This window comes from Archocentrus centrarchus, chromosome 24 (assembly GCF_007364275.1).
Source record: "Archocentrus centrarchus isolate MPI-CPG fArcCen1 chromosome 24, fArcCen1, whole genome shotgun sequence".
NCBI classification, from domain to species: Eukaryota; Metazoa; Chordata; class Actinopteri; order Cichliformes; family Cichlidae; genus Archocentrus; species Archocentrus centrarchus.
Window position 1 is genome coordinate 26,912,537 of NC_044369.1, and position 16,234 is coordinate 26,928,770.

At 38.0% G+C, this 16,234-nt stretch overlaps 1 protein-coding gene across 1 annotated transcript in view; it reads right to left on the reverse strand.

Annotated features, from left to right (window-relative positions):
• Window positions 1-16,234, reverse strand: part of LOC115774669 (adhesion G protein-coupled receptor F5-like) — a 38,711-nt gene that overhangs the window by 11,476 nt on the left and 11,001 nt on the right. The window contains exons 14-23 of the mRNA XM_030722025.1: window positions 15,764-15,916; window positions 15,379-15,549; window positions 15,240-15,284; window positions 15,057-15,095; window positions 11,605-11,609; window positions 11,368-11,471; window positions 1,055-1,194; window positions 734-949; window positions 251-460; window positions 12-155 (exon numbers count right to left, since the gene is read on the reverse strand). Of these exons, the coding sequence (XP_030577885.1) occupies window positions 12-155; window positions 251-460; window positions 734-949; window positions 1,055-1,194; window positions 11,368-11,471; window positions 11,605-11,609; window positions 15,057-15,095; window positions 15,240-15,284; window positions 15,379-15,549; window positions 15,764-15,916 (1,227 nt within the window). The remainder of the gene's footprint in view (window positions 1-11; window positions 156-250; window positions 461-733; window positions 950-1,054; window positions 1,195-11,367; window positions 11,472-11,604; window positions 11,610-15,056; window positions 15,096-15,239; window positions 15,285-15,378; window positions 15,550-15,763; window positions 15,917-16,234) is intronic.

A 16,234-nucleotide genomic window follows, 5' to 3' on the forward strand; every position in this document is an offset into this window, starting at 1 on the left:
ATTGCTCCTACCTTCAGTGAAAATGGTCAGTTTTGTTGTCTGTTCATACCCTTTTGGTTCATCAACCTTACAAGTAAAAACTTTTTCTTCTGCTTGTGATCCGTTGCAGCTTTTCATTTCATAATCATACTTGATGCAGTTTTTTTCAACATTTTCTGTGGACATTTGCCATTGTTATTAATATGAAATTGTTAATAGCTGTGTTCCCAGCATAGATAGACAAACAGATTCAACAACAGCTCATACTTACCAGAAATTAATAAAGATGAACCATTATACCAGGTCACTTTGTAGGGTGATTGCACACAACATTGAAGTGGTTGTTTCTGTCCCTGTTTGCATTTCACATTAATTTTACTTTGTACTTGGACAATGGGAGCTTGTTTGATCTGAGCTTCTTTTACAACTCCACTTTGGATGAAATTAAAGTCTCTACTCTTAAGGATACATTCATATCGTCCTGTGATTAAGAGAAGTAGACATTGTGGATTACACTGGTATACTATATAAAATAATGGGTAGCAGTAAATATATAATTGGTAATGTTGACCAATTATATATTGGCTATGCAGGAATAACATTTTGTCTTGAAAAGCCAGTTTAGTCTTGCACACTATATTCTGATTTGAAATTACACACACTATTAATATGTGAAATGTAGACTTGGTAACAGCTATTATGTAGTATTACAACTATTATTTTTTTAAAAAGAAAAACAAATGCTTTGACTTACCAGCATCAGCAGGAATGACGTTTTTAACTATCAACTTGGACTGATTGTTAGAAGAATCTATTTTAATCCTTTCAGACTTAATTTCCAAGTCATTAAATTTCCAAACAGAATCAGAAACTGTTCCGATTTTAATATTATCAGTGCTAGTGGGGCCACATATCAGCGTCATGGTTTTACCAGTATAAGTCTCATCAGGAGTGCTGACTGAACCTGAACCTTTGTAAAAAATAAATAAAAAAATTAATAAAAGATGAGTTAGTAATAAATGAGTTAGTCATTTAATTCTGTTAAGCAAAAAGTGACATCTATTTTTCAACTTACTGAAAAAATGTACAATAACTGAGCCAATGACAGCGGCAACAGACTGTAAGGCCTCTGTGAAGTGTGTATTTGCTTCAGTCATTTCGTTCTGATCAACTTGTTTTGTCTGAACAACAAAGTCTGTGATAACACTTCCCTGTCTGTAAGAACAAACAGAGGTCAAAGTTATCATGTGAAATCAGGTGACTTCTAGTTCAATCTTTCCTTCTATTATTCCTGAATTACTTTACCTGAATCCTGTGACAAAAGCTTTGATAAACCCACTGATACTCCTATACTGCTCATTTAACTGTGGGAAAACATATCAGTAATAATATCAGCATTAGATAACAACTAATATAATTGGATATGGTCTTAAAAATCCACTTACCACAGAATTAATCTTTGATTCAAGCATTTTGTATTCAGAGCTCGATTTATTATTGTAGTCTGTTTTGTATTCTGTGCCTAATGTGACTGACATCGTCACATTAATTCCTGTTTATTTAAAACACAGAAATCAAAAGAAGAAAATTATGAGCATGCTATGAATAAACATTCTTTTTTTCACTTCAGACACAAACATAATTAAAACCGCAAGCGGTGATATCGGGCCCTCGCACTCCGCGCGCGTCGACCTGTGGCGCTCGTCGACCCGTGCCGCACTCGGAGGTTTTGTGATCGTGATGGGTCTCTAGAAAGTTGAATTCTTTTATAGGAAAAGGTATCTTTTGCTCTCGGCATAGACGCAATGGAATATTTGGGGGTGTGGTCACGGCTCCAGCATGCAAAATAGGGCATGGGTCTGATTGACTTTTTTGATGGGCTGTTTGTCTAGATGATGTGGAGCCAATTTGGTCTCACTGGGTGAAATGCCCTAGGAGGAGTTCATTCAAATAGCAGGCCTGAAAATGGCAAAAATTGACACTTTCAATTGAAGATGCTGGACTTCCTGTAGGGTTTGGAGTATGGCTCCAAGAGACTTTTTTGTATGTCTTAGGATGTTACATGAGTGTGCAAAATTTCAGAGCTGTAGATAAAATGTAACTCAGGGGCTAGCTAAAAAACATGGTATATTATGATATTTAAAGCTGCCAGTAGGGGGCGCTCTAACGTTTATGGACTTTATGCATATCAATTTGTTCAGGGCAGGAGGCTTATCAAATAGATGAGGATTTTGTAAGGAATGGTGAAAGATATTTCATGTATTTCAGAGCAAAACTAATTCTGTGGACGGTCATACAAATTTTCATTTGCTTCTGTAGGGGGCGCTATTGCGCCTACAGTCTTGAATCTGTAGTTATGGATTCAGCCTGGGTGTGTACATGAGTGATTAAATTTTCAGCCTGATCAGACAAAGCATGTGCGAACAAGTGCACAAACAATTTTGGTGGTGAGGGAGAAAAACAAAGGCCAAATTTAATGGCCTGGTGTGACAAGGCCGTTTAATATTTTGTAAAGATTTCCACAATATTTGATGGGCTACTTGTGTAGATGATCTGGAGCCAATTTGGTGTCAGTGGGTGAAATGCCCTAGGACGAGTTCGTTCAAATAGCAGGCGTGGAAATCGCAAAAATTGACACCTTCAATTGAAGATGGCCGACTTCCTGTAGGGTTTGGGGTATGGGTCCAAGAGACTTTTTTGTACGTCTTAGTATGTTACATGAGCCTGTACATTTTCATACATGTAGATAAAACGTAGCTCCGGGGCTACTCAAAAAACTTGTTATTTTAAGGTATTCCGAGCTGCCACTAGGCGGCGCTCTAACGTTTATGGACTTTATGCATATCAGTGTGTTCAGGACAGGGTGCTTATCACACCACTGAAGTTTGAGCCAGATTGGGCAAGTTGGCTTTGAGTTACAGCCATTTTTGTGTTCATGGCGAATCATCGAACTTTGCCGTCCCATAAGGGTCACGCCCTTTTGTCAAAAACTCACAGTTTTGAAAACACAGTAAGTCCAACTTCTTAAGGCTTTCCAGGTGAAATTTGAGATGGTTCTGCTAAACCACCTTGGAGCTGGACCTCCAAGTGTAAAATATGACATTTCCTGTTCCCACTAGGTGGCGCTGCGACTGATATTAAATATTGTCATATGTATGTATTCAGGGGGGCACCCTTATCCTACTGGAGAAGTTTGATGCACATTGGATCATGTAGGTATGAATGAGAGGCAATCAAAATTTCATGGCGAATGATCAAAGTTCAAAGGGGCATAAGGACCCCTCCCCCTTGGCAAAAACTCACCATTTTCGAGATTTAGATTCCCCTGGGGGTGTAGGTTAGACAAACCAAATATGAAGATGATAACGTCTAAAACCTCTGAGTTATTAGAAAAAGTGTGAGGGCTGCAAATCGCCAAATTTGCATAATTAATTCAAAATGGCTGACTTCCTGTTGGGTTTAGGGCATGGCTCCAAGAGGATTTTTTGTGCGCCTGGACATGATATACATGTGTATGAAGTTTCATTCATGTACGTGAAACACAGCGGTGGGGCTCCAGTTTAGGGGGCGCTAGCGAGCCATTTGGGCGCGCCCTTGCCCGAGCCCATTAAAATACTTAAATTTTCACCAGGTGTGACGCATGTGCAAAGTTTCATGAGTTTTTGAATATGATAAAGCCCCCAAAAAGCCAATTCATTTGCCTGAATAATAATAATAATAATAATAATAATAAAAAAAAAAATAATAATAAACGAAGCAATTACAATAGGGCCTTCGCACAGTTCGTGCTCGGGCCCTAATAATAACTGCCACATTAAAATGTTTACAGATGCTATTGGATATTTGAGCCAGTAAAATGTGTAGTCTAACTGTGTCTCCTATAGGAATGAGGTATTCCAGCTTCAAACCCAGCATCTTTCATGGTCTAATGTCATAGATTTTAACTCTGAACTCACATGTAAAATATCTGGGTAACTTATTTACTTTATTAAAGAAGACACAGTTTTGCAGACGCCTACTGTTTTGCTCTAAGACTCTGCTGCCAATTTTTAGTTTTTCGAACAAGATGTTGCAGCAATCTGGACTAAAAGCATATGATCACTCAATCAGTAAAGTATTCAGATTGAAACGATCATTTTTTTAATTTAATATTTAATTTAATTTATATGCAGTATTAGCAGGTGTAACAATATTTTTTTGGGGGGGGACGGGTACAGATCAACTATATCAATCTTGTTTAACAGTGTAAACTTTATGAGAATTCTTTAACCAGGCACAAAACATTTTATTAGCTAAAGGGTTAAGGAAGATTGAACAATAAAAGTCAGTGTAGTTAAATTTATGTAAAACAAGTGTACACACTTTTGGTCACGAGCTCATGAGCATGTATATATATATATATATATATATATATATATATATATATATATATATATATATATACTCGGTATCTCACTATGGACATCTTCAAGGAGGCGGCCACAAATGACAACGGACTTGACCTGGATGAATACACTGAATGAGTAATTGGCTACACTGATAAATGTATTTCATTTCATTTATTCATTTATATAGCGCTAATATAATATATATAGCGCTTTAACACAACCGACAAGGTGACCAAAGCACTTTACAAAAACATTAAATATACAATAATATTACATCACAAAAGACAAAAACAAGATCGTTCCATTACATGGTATTAAAAGTCTGTTTAAACAAATAAGTCTTAAGTTTAGATTTAAAAATTTTCAGATCAGAAATAAGTCGAAAATCTAAAGGAGGGCTGTTCCTCAGTCGGGGGTGCGGCCACTGAAAAGGCCCAATCACCCCAATGCTTTAACCTGGTTCTCAGGACATCTAGTAAAAGACGATTAGAAGACCTCAAAGATCTCTCATATACAGCAAATCTTAAAAGATCTGATAAGTACAGTGGGGCTAATCCATTCAAAACTTTGAAAACAAACAAGATTTTAAAATGAATTCTATAATGAACAGGAAGCCAATGGAGATTGAACAAAATAGGCGTAATATGTTCGCGTCTAGGGGTGTTAGTTAAGAGACGAGCAGCAGCATTTTGGACAAGCTGAAGTCGTCTCAAAGAAGACTGACGAACACCAATATAGAGGCTGTTGCAATAGTCAAGTCTGGAACTAATAAGAGCGTGAATTGCCCTCTCTAAAATCAGTGCGATCTACAAAAGATTTGACTTTAGCCAGTAGATGCAAGTAATAAAAACTTGTTTGGACTACAGAATTAATCTGTTTGTCAAAATTGAATTCCTGATCAAATAAGACTCCAAGATTTCTAACTGTAGAGTTTAACTTAAAGGGCAGAACACTGGTGTCTATGACAGCAGCATCACCAAATAAAATGCACTCAGTTTTTTGATGATTTAAAACCAGAAAGTTATCACTTAGCCATTTTTTAACATCAGTTATACAATCAATAAAAGATAAAACTGGATTAGCCATATGTGGTTTAAAAGCCAAATAAAGTTGTAAATCATCAGCATAACAGTGAAAAGATACATTATGCGCTGATATGACTTCCCCCAATGGCAGCATATATATATGGAAAATAAAAGAGGACCAAGGATAGAACCCTGAGGAACTCCACTAAAAGAGGTGCATATGAAGAGGATACATTATTAATCATAAAAGAAAACGTTCTGTCTTTCAAATAAAAAGTGAACCACTTCAAGGCGGAACCGCGAATACCGACAAAATGCTCCAGTCGAGACAGAAGAATGGAATAATCCACGGTATCAAAAGCTGCTGTAAGATCCAGCAGAACTAAAATAACCAGGTATCTATTATCAACAGACATAGCAATATCATTATAAATCTTCAACAAGGCAGTCTCAGTACTGTGCCTAGATCTAAAGCCTGGTTGAAATTTTTCAACAATATCATTTGATTCTAAGAAGGCCTGTAGTTGCTGGGAGACAATTTTCTCTAAGATTTTTGAAAGATAGGATCAATGAGAAATTGGTCTAAAATTAAATAAAACTGAAGAATCTAAATGGGGCTTTTTAAGAAGGGGCCTCACAATAGCGTGTTTAAAGATCCTGGGCACAGTCCCTGAGCTAAGACAAGAGTTGATAAAGGTCACAAGTACAGGACCAATAGTATCAAACACTTCCTTCAATAACTTAAAAGGAATGCAGTCAAGAAGACAATTTGCAGGCCTCATATGAAAAATTAATTTCTTTAAAAAAGAGCAGGACACTGGCTCAAACTGCTCAAAGACAACCAAAGCAGGACTAACAGCTAAATTGTAGCTATCAGGCGTAAAAGAAGAGTGTCTCACAGAAGCCACCTTTTCGATAAAATGTAAGCGGAAGTTATTGCACACTGAGACTGATGCCTTAAGTGAAACTGAGGTTGGAGGATTAAGAACAGAATCAATTGTATGAAATAATACCCTAGATGAGTGATTACTAGTGGAAATAAGATTAGACAGGAATTGACACTTTGCTTCCTTAACTGACCTCTGATACTGAGCAAAATTGTTTCTAAGAATTTCCAATGATACTTGTAATTTATCTTTCCTCCATTTGCGTTCAGCTTTACGGCATTGTCTCCTGAGTGCACGAGTATTATCATTTAGCCAAGGCTCAGCTCTGTGTCTAACAGGTTTAAAAGTACTGGGAGCAACAGAGTCCAAAATCGTGTTACATATATCATAAAAAGATTCAATAAAGCTGTCAGGAAAAAATTAGATACTTGGTATATCCAAGATAGGTAGCTGAGAGTCCATGAAAGCAGTAGCAAACTGCCCAGCTGTAGAAGGAGACAGGAAACGACGATAGCACTCATCAAAGGTCTTTCTCTCAGGAGAGGAGCATCAAGAGTAAAGATAACAGGGAAATGGTCTGAGATAGCAGTCTCAGATATATCACAATGAGAAATGGACAACCCACGAGAAATAACAAGGTCCAGGGTGTGTCCAAGATAATGTGTAGGTCCATTAACTAACTGAGTTAGATTGAAAGAAGTCAGAAAACTTAAAAATTCAGATGCCAAACAATCGGAGGGACAGCAGATATGGATATTGACAACATGACGATGGTCAAAACCCATCGTCATGACCCATGGGGTGGCTGTAGCTCAGTAGGTAGATCAGGTCACCTACTGATCGGAAGGTCAGTGGTTCGATTCCTGGCTACTCCGGGCTGCATGCCAATGTATCCTTGGGCAAGATACTTAACCCCAAGTTGCTCTCCGACCGTCCCGTCGGAGTGTGAATGTTAGCTAATTTAAAGCACTTAGCTTAGTAAACATGGAAGTGCTTGTATGAATGGGAGTGCATGGGTGAATGTAAAACATGTTGTATAAGCGCTTTGAGTGCTCTGACTGAGTAGAAAAGCGCTATATAAGAACTAGTCCATTTACCATAAGTGTCGCAACAACAAACCCTGGATGATTGCTGAAGTGCATGCACTGCTGAGAGCCAGAAACACAGCATTTATGTCAGGAGATGCAGAAGCATACAGACTGGCACCTGTCACATGGCATTAGGGACACAAAGATGTGATGTGGACAGAGACTTCACAGCCACTTCACTTATACAGGGGACACCAGGCATCTGTGAAAAGCTTCGCCTTCCACGGATATGCCTCAATGACTCCACCCAGCCTGATGAACTCAACCACTTCTCTGCTTGGTTAGTAAGTAACACCACAAAGGCATGGAGGCTCCCCCTTCAACCGGCGATCACATCCTGCAGCTGTCCACAGCTGCAGTGAAGAGGATCCCTGCTAGCGTCAACCCACAGAAAGCTACAGGACCTGACAACATCCCCTGGTAGGTCCTGAAGCACTGTGTTGAGCAACTAAAAGTCACAAACATTTTCAACACCTATCTCAACCAGGCAGTGCCTCGAGGTGCTCGAGGGTGACTTTGTTGTCCTACTGGGAGACTTCAATGCTCACATAGGCAATGATAGTGAGACCTAGAGGGGCGTGATTGGGAGTAACAATATTCCTGATCTGAACCTGAGTGGTGTTTTGTTATTGGACTTCTGTGCAATCACATTGTCCACAATGAACACCATGTTTGAACATGAGGATGTCCATAAGTCAGAGTGGCATCAGGACACCCTAGGTCGCAGGTCAGTGATCGATAATCTCCTACTAAGAGGAAGCCATGGCGCTGACCCAGGACATGCTGGAGAGATTATATCTCTTGGCTGGCCTGGAAACACCTTGGAAACACCTGGATGAGCTTGAAGAGGTGGCTGGAGAGAAAGAGTTTTGGGCTTTTCTGCTTAGGCTACTGCCCCTGTGACCCAGCCCCAGATAAGCGGAAGAGGAGGGAGGAAGGGGGGGGGGGGGGGGGGGGGGGGGGGGGGGGGGGGGGGGGGGGGGATGGATGGATGGATGTCAGACACAAAGAGCTAACTGCTGTGGATGATGATGAAAAATCTTCCTTTATGCCCGTGACACCAAATCCCTGTGAAAAGACAGTGGCCACAGCTGGTTGTAGAGCAAACAAGCTAGCTCTGCTATCCATGGCCTTCTGGGCCAGTAAGAAGCAATCAAAATCAGAGACAGCCACTGCTTCCTCACCTGCTCAGTACCAGGGTTATTATAGTTAACGAAAATGAACGAAATAATGAAAACTGAAATTGAAAAAAACATTGTCATTAACTAAAATAAATAAAAAAGTACAATTAAAAGGAAAAAACAATAACTAACTAAAACTGCATTGTGAGTTTAAAAAACTAACTAAAACTAACTGAAATTTTAGATAAAATTACCTTTCTTTTTTTGTTTGTCATTTTATTTAAAAACCTTGTGGATTGATCATTTTTCTGAGTTTAGTCGCAATATTGTGATTAACCTGTTCCGTCCTTGTGCATCTCCGGCTACTTTATCAGTCAGAGAATAGCAATCAGGACTAATAATCAGAGCATCAATATACGGACTCACAAATGTCAACAAATTCCTGGAGGGAGACTGCTGAAACTGTCAGAATGGACGTGAGGGAAGGAAGAAAGTGAAAAAAACTGTGACAAATATGTTTGCAGCCAAAAAAACTGAGCACAATTAGAGAAGAAAAGTAAAACTAACTAAAACTAAATGATAATGTAAAATCCCAAACTATTATAACCCTGCTCACTGCCAACAATATGAGGCTGAGAGGGTATAATGTGTACAGCAGCATGTTGGCCATGGGTGAGCGAGTGTGTCCCATGCCCAGTGGTGCAACTTTGTTGTACGGATGCCCAAACAAACCTATCCTACAGCTGGTGGACTATTTTAGGATTGAGTCTCCACTCAAAGTAGAGTGAATTCCCTCTGGAGAGCAAATCTGCTCCTGTGTTGAACACACCGGGAATATGTGTTGTGCCTAACAGGAGGTGTTGGAGGATGCTGCTCCACACTATCAGGCTCTGAGATATTGCAGGGAACTTGCTAGCTTGATAATACACAGGTCTGCAATAACTCAACAACCAGTTACCAGAAATATATTTTCTTGTAACAAAAATATTTAACAGTATAATAACAGTTAATCATAAAACCAGAAAAAAAAAATTAAAAAAAAAACAACTTTCAAGGACTACCTCCCGTCAGCAAATGGGTAAAAAGACTATCCTGGGTCAAGATTGCTGAGGAGCTCTACTGATCGTGATGGGAAAGAATGCCTGATGTGGGAGTATGGGCTATTTTAAAGGAGGTTGGGGACCCCATATCCTTGAAGTGATCTTAGACAGATGTGGTGGTAGTGGAACTTCCATTACTGGTCATGCCAGAAGTGAAATACCAAGTGAGGTTTAAAAGAAAACCGTCCATTTTGGCAATGAATTCTGTTTTTGGTTTTTAAATCTTTTAGTTGTTTAAATGTATTGTTGCCACTGTTGTAGTCTTCATACCCAGGTGTTAAATCTGACAACATAAATAAATAAATTTTATGGAACCATGTATTCATAAAAACCAATTTGCTACTGTTGCTGGTGCTGATATTGTAATTGTGTTGTTGGGATTTGTTGAACTGCTGGGAGCTGAAGATGCAAAGACAATTTTACAAATACGTTGTTAATGTAATATCTATTTTTTTGATTTAAATTTTATGCCACGTCTCAACCTTTTGGAAAAATAAAAAGCAAAGTGATGCATCTCACCCACTGTAGTTCTCAAGTGAACAACCACATTTTTATAATTATCTATGAATAATCAGTATAGCAAATTTTTTAAACTGCTGCATACCTTTGTATATGTATAATGTAACAGTTATAAATAAGCACCTTGTACTTTAGCTTATAACTTATAAGCTATGGAAATTAAAAGTCGATTGTAATTTTCTTCTATACTGAACTGCAAAAATTAGAGGTTCAGAAATCAAAGATAATTTATTTTCAAGCACTTACTTGACAGATGTGTTGTTGGTGTTATATCTGTTGCAGTGCTCACTTGTGTTGTAACAATAAATGTTGAGTCTGCAGAAAAATGCATTAAATAAAATTCTTCAACTGAACATTGGGACAGTTGCTGCTGTAAATACTATTGTTGTATTCTCACCCTTTGCAACAATTGTTGCTTATTATTACAATTTTATAAGTGCATTTTTTAATGTTAAACTGAAAAATAACATCTGATAACTGGTAAATACAGTTTTTAGTGAAGTTGTGAGTGTAACTCATCGTAGCTACTTTTAATTATAACTATATTAACACATAGCATATTAAAATAACTGCCAATTTATTACAAGGAGATCTGATTAAAGAAAATTTGGAAGTGCTTACTTGTTACAGATGTTGTTCCAGCTGTTGTACTGTCAATACCTGTTGAATCTGGGGGAAAAGTTTTTAGGTACTAATGGTGAATGTAGAAAACAAAATAATGTTCACATTACTTATTAAATATTTTTACTTCTACTGTATGTCAAAAGGCATGAGTAGATTCATTTAGTTCAAATGGGTTGTAGCAAAGGCAGTATAGTCTGCAAAGATGATTTTACTGTTAGTAGTGTTTTGAGGAACCAGGATAGTTAAAGCCCATTAGACTTTCTGTGATTGGTTCTTTGTTTTTTGATTATACATGTTTTTAGTTATTGTGCTATGAAAACTGTCATAAAAAGATCCTGTAAAGTGGTTGTGGTCAGGAGGTAAAAGCAGTGCTTTAATCACATGGTTTATAGTGCTGGTGGGGCACTGCTGACTTCTATAATCGGATGGTGGAAGGAATACTTTGAGGACCTCCTTAACCCCACCTTCTGTAGTGGAAGCAGAGTCTAGGGAGGAGGGGACAACTCGCCCATCACTGAGAGTGAAGTCACTGAGGTGATTAAACAACTCCTTGGTTGCAGGCCCCCTGAGGTGGATGAGTATCGCCCTGAGTTCTTGAAGGTTCTGGATGTTGTAGGGCTGTATTGGTTGACACACCTCTGCTCCAGTGTCGCATGGAGATCTGGGGTGGTGCCACTGGATTGGCAGACTTGGGTGGTGGCCCCCATCTTTAAGAAGGGGGACTGGAGGGTATGCTCCAGCTATCGGGGATTACACTCCTCAGACTAAGGTCTATGCCAGGGTGCTGGAAAGGAGGGTAATTGGCCTGATAACCTGTTAACACTGTTGCTCACCTCTGCTCAGGAATGGATCACTCCACCATTTAGCACTCACCTGCCCTGCAGAAAACCCGGAACGTCAGACTCTGGTCATAACGCTGTCTTGCTTCCTCCTCCCAGATGGAAAACCCACACTTCACCAAGTAAGCCCTTATCTCTCTCTGTCACTGCCAGGATAACCTCCACTGCATCCCCCTTCCTAACTCTCTTCTCCCAGTGACCCGACTCATGCTTGCAGAGCCCAGACGAATGTCAATTAATGTGTTCCCCAAATACTCCCCTCAGGTTTGTGATTAGACCCTCCTCTAAATTTTTAATGAATATTTGTGTTTGATGTGTGATTACGTTAAATTTGTAAATAAAAGTTTCCTTAACCTTTAAGTGGCTGTCTGTTCCGGTGTCTGCTTTTGAGTCCTCTTTCCGAGTAGGGCTCATGCCACATAACAAGCTGCCCTTTCTTACACACCCTCAAAGGGGCTTTGTGTTGCTGGCCAGATTTAAATCAGCAACCTTTCACTTGCTAAGCAAACGTGTAATTCACTGAACTATGGAGCCACTGATGATACAACAAAACTATCAATCCTCAGGCGAATTGCTATTTATTACTGCTTTTGTTAATATAATTGATTATTTACGCACTTACTTGTTACAGGTGTTGTTTGGGTGATAACTGTAGTTGTTGTTGTAGTCACACCTGTTGTAGCAACTGTTGTTGAATCTGAAAAGACAATTTTCTAAGTGTATACATTAAACTGAAAACAACACGTGACAGCTTGTAAATACAGTTCTCGCTGAAGTTGTGAGTGCAACTCACAGTAACTACTTTTAAATGTGACAATATGGTATATTAAAATTAATTAGCCAATAACAACTTGTAGTTTTTGCATTGCAACAAACCTACCAACTACATTTCACATACGCTGAAGAAATCAAAGCCTGTCTAGTTATAACAAGAAGTTAAGATTCAACATCTATTTGGACGTGTTTACTTGGTACAGATGTTTTGTTCAGCTGTTGTAACTGTTGAATCTAATAATATACACTATATAAAATCATTCACATAAATAAAAAAATTTCTGAAAGGTTTTGTTACAACTTAAAAACTTACTGTTAAGTACAGTTGTTGGGGACATTGCTGTTGTAGCATGTGGATGTGTTGTAGAGCTACTGGATAAACCTGCAAGGACAATGCTGACATTACTTTCTAAATATTTGTACTTTTATTGTATGGCAAAAGATTGGGTTTGTACACCTCCATTCACTTAGTTCAGATGGGTTGCAGCAAAGGTAGTATGGTCTGCAAAGACAATGTTACTGTTAGTAGTGATTGTAGGAACCAGGATTGTTAAAGCCCACTACAGTTTCTGCGATCAGAGCTTTATTTTTGATTACACATGTTTTTGCTCTGAAAACTGCCATAAAACAATCCTGTACAATCCTCCAAAGTTACCAAAAATCAAATGCTGTCCACTGTCATGTTGGTAAATTTAGGTAATGATAAGTGGGCGTGGTATTAAAATGTGCTGCAGTGAATGTACACAGACCCTATGTAACTGAGAAGATAGTTTTACATGACTCTAAAATATATTAGACTTTTGTTACATTTCATAGTTATTGTTAGTGTTGCAAGTGCCTAAATGTGCTGTAATTACAGTATAATAAAAAAAAGTTGAATCAGATGATCTCATAAAGCTATTTTTGGCTGCTCTCTTGTTACGAGGGGTCACTTGCATGTTTGATTTGTCAGACTTTTATGTCAGCTGCTCTTTCTGACACAAAGGGGATTAGTGTCTCTGGATGAAGTTGAATCAGCACCCTTTCACTTGCCAAACAAACATAAAATTCACTACACTATGGAGCCACCGATTTATAACTACATAATACAAAAAAAAAAAAAAAACTATTGGTCCTCAGATGAATTGCTATTTATAACTGTTTCTATTAATATAATTGTTTAATTATATTTAAGCACTTACTTGTTACAGTTGTTGATTGCGCTGTAATTACTGTTGTAAATTCTGTTGCAGTAACTGCTGTTGAAAAGACAGTTTTATTATAAAATGACAAGTTTCTAACTGTATATGAAAAACTGAAAAAAACTATTAATATAAACTGTACTGAAAGATATGAATGCAACACACAAATTTTGTGTGCGCAGTATAAATGGCTGTAATTCCTAAACAGTTAATTAAGTACTTTTGTTAAAATTCTTTGTAATAAAACTGAAAGTCTGCAGTTCAATTGTATCTTAATTGGTTAATCTACTGCACTGCTGGCAAAATGACAACAAATCTGTATTTGTCTAAAAACCTATGGCCCTAACTGTATAACATTGTATTTCTTAAATAATGATTCATACTACACATTTAATGTTACCTGTTTGTGTAGGTGTTGTAGTCTTGAACTCTGTTGTAATATTTGGTTTTGTGTCTGAAATTAATTTAGAATTAAGCATTGTTATGGTCTTGCATATAATAAAACCTGAAAGCACACTGCAGCCTTAAATAGTTTGCTGCATAATCAAGATGAAACAGTACAGTATATGACATCATAATCAGTGATTATGGGCAGTGTCTTGTTTCAGTTGTCAATCATGCAGTCACCATAACCTGTGGATCAATTTAATCAACATGTTTAAGTCTTTGAACACTTTAAACCACTTTAAAAACAGAATTTTGGTCAAACTATATTATTATTGGCCATTTTTTTTCATGGATGGGGAAAAATGGCAACAGCACTGGCCAGAGTATAAATCAGCATTTGTTTATTCATTCTTCTACAGCACTGCTTTACATCAGCTTTTAGAAATAGTGTTGCTAAAACCACACTTTAAAACTTTTTTTTTTTTTTTAGATATTCCCACAATATATCCAAAGATATTCACTCACTCATCCAAATCATTGAATTCAGATCTTCCAACCACTTCCATGGCCACAGGTGTGTAAACCAAACACCTCGGCATGCAGACTGCTTCTACAAACATTTGTGAAAGAGTGGGTCGCTCTCAGGAGCTCAGTGAATTTCAGCATGGTACCATGAAAGGATGATACATGTGCAACAAGTCCTGTCATTTCCTCACTACTAAATATTCCACAGTCAGCTGTTAGTGGCATTATAACTAAGTGGAAGTGACTGGGAATGACAGCAACTCAGCCACAAAGCAGTAGGCCATGTAAAATCACAGAGTGGGATCAGTGCATGCTGAGGTGCATAGTGCACAGAGGTCACCAACTTTCCACTATCAAATGCTACAGACCTCCAAACCTCATGTGGCCTTCAGATTAGCTCAACAACAGTTTTAAAGTTTTAAAGTGTGGTTTTAGCAACACTATTTCTAAAAGCTGATGTAAAGCAGTGCTGTAGAAGAATGAATAAACAAATTCTGATTTATATATATATATATATATATATATATATATATATATATATATATATATATATGAAACACACTCACACATACACAAATCTGTATTCTATTAACATTTTTCTCGTGTCATTCTCTCTTACTTGTTGTTGGAGCTGTTGTTGAAGGATATGTTGTAAACTCTAAAAATGAAGGCAAAGAGTAGCATCTAAATAAATACAATAGAATGACACTTCAAAGAAAATTATCTCAGCACAGTATATGCTCTCTCTCGCCCTCTCTCTCTCTCTCTCTCTCTCTATTTATCTATATGTAAATATATATACCTGTTGGTGTTGGGATGGGAGTCGTAACAGGACAGGCTGTGAAATCTAAAGAACAATGAATAAAATAGAATTAAGAACAAACATGGAGAATGATGAATTGTTGCAATATTTTTCTGAAAGATTATTTCAAACTTCTTACTGTGCTGATACCCAGACTGGCAGTACTGTCCATCAGGAGGAATCCTGTTGATGCATCCACATGTGTGATCAGTGATGCTGTCACAGGGTCTGAACATCAGACACTGATCACATGGCCAGCGGTACCCATCTTCACATTTGCACTGGAAGCCTCCACTGCTCGGAGAGCAAACTGGAGACACAAATCAAAAACAACAGGAACGTCTTTCTGCACTATAATGACAGAAATCAACTTTCCATCTTGAAACGATGGATAAAACAATCATCTAATAAAAAACTTTAGTTGTAATCATAAACCTGTGCAGCAATGAACCACAGTTTCATTTTTTTCTGTTCACTCAGTGAGCTGAATATTTATACAGTTATCATGTTTGATTTGTCTTTACCTGTAGAAATGTGGATATCATAGATGTTTATGTGATTGTTGATGCTGATGGGGTAACTGATGTTTCTCAGAATGGCCCTCACTTTATTGATTATTGTTATGTCTGTGGTGATCAGCTCAATGGAAATCAGGTATTCATAAACAACTGGAGGAGCTGCAGAGACAAAAATCCAGAAAGAAAAAGCTGAAATAAAATTGTAGTTACAGCAGATTACGGGTGACTGTGGCTCAGGAGCTAGAGCAGGTCATCTAGTAAACAGACGGTTGGTAGTTCGATTCCTGGCTGCGCCAGTCTGCATGCCAAAGTATCCTTGGGCAAAATACTGAACCCCAAGTTGGTCTCCGATGCAGCTGTCGAAGTATGAATGTTAGATAGAAAGCACCTAGCTGCAGAAGGAAGTGCTTGTATGAATGGGTAAATGCAAACGTGCTGTATAAACCGCTTTGAGTGCTCAGCTAGAGTAGAAAAGCG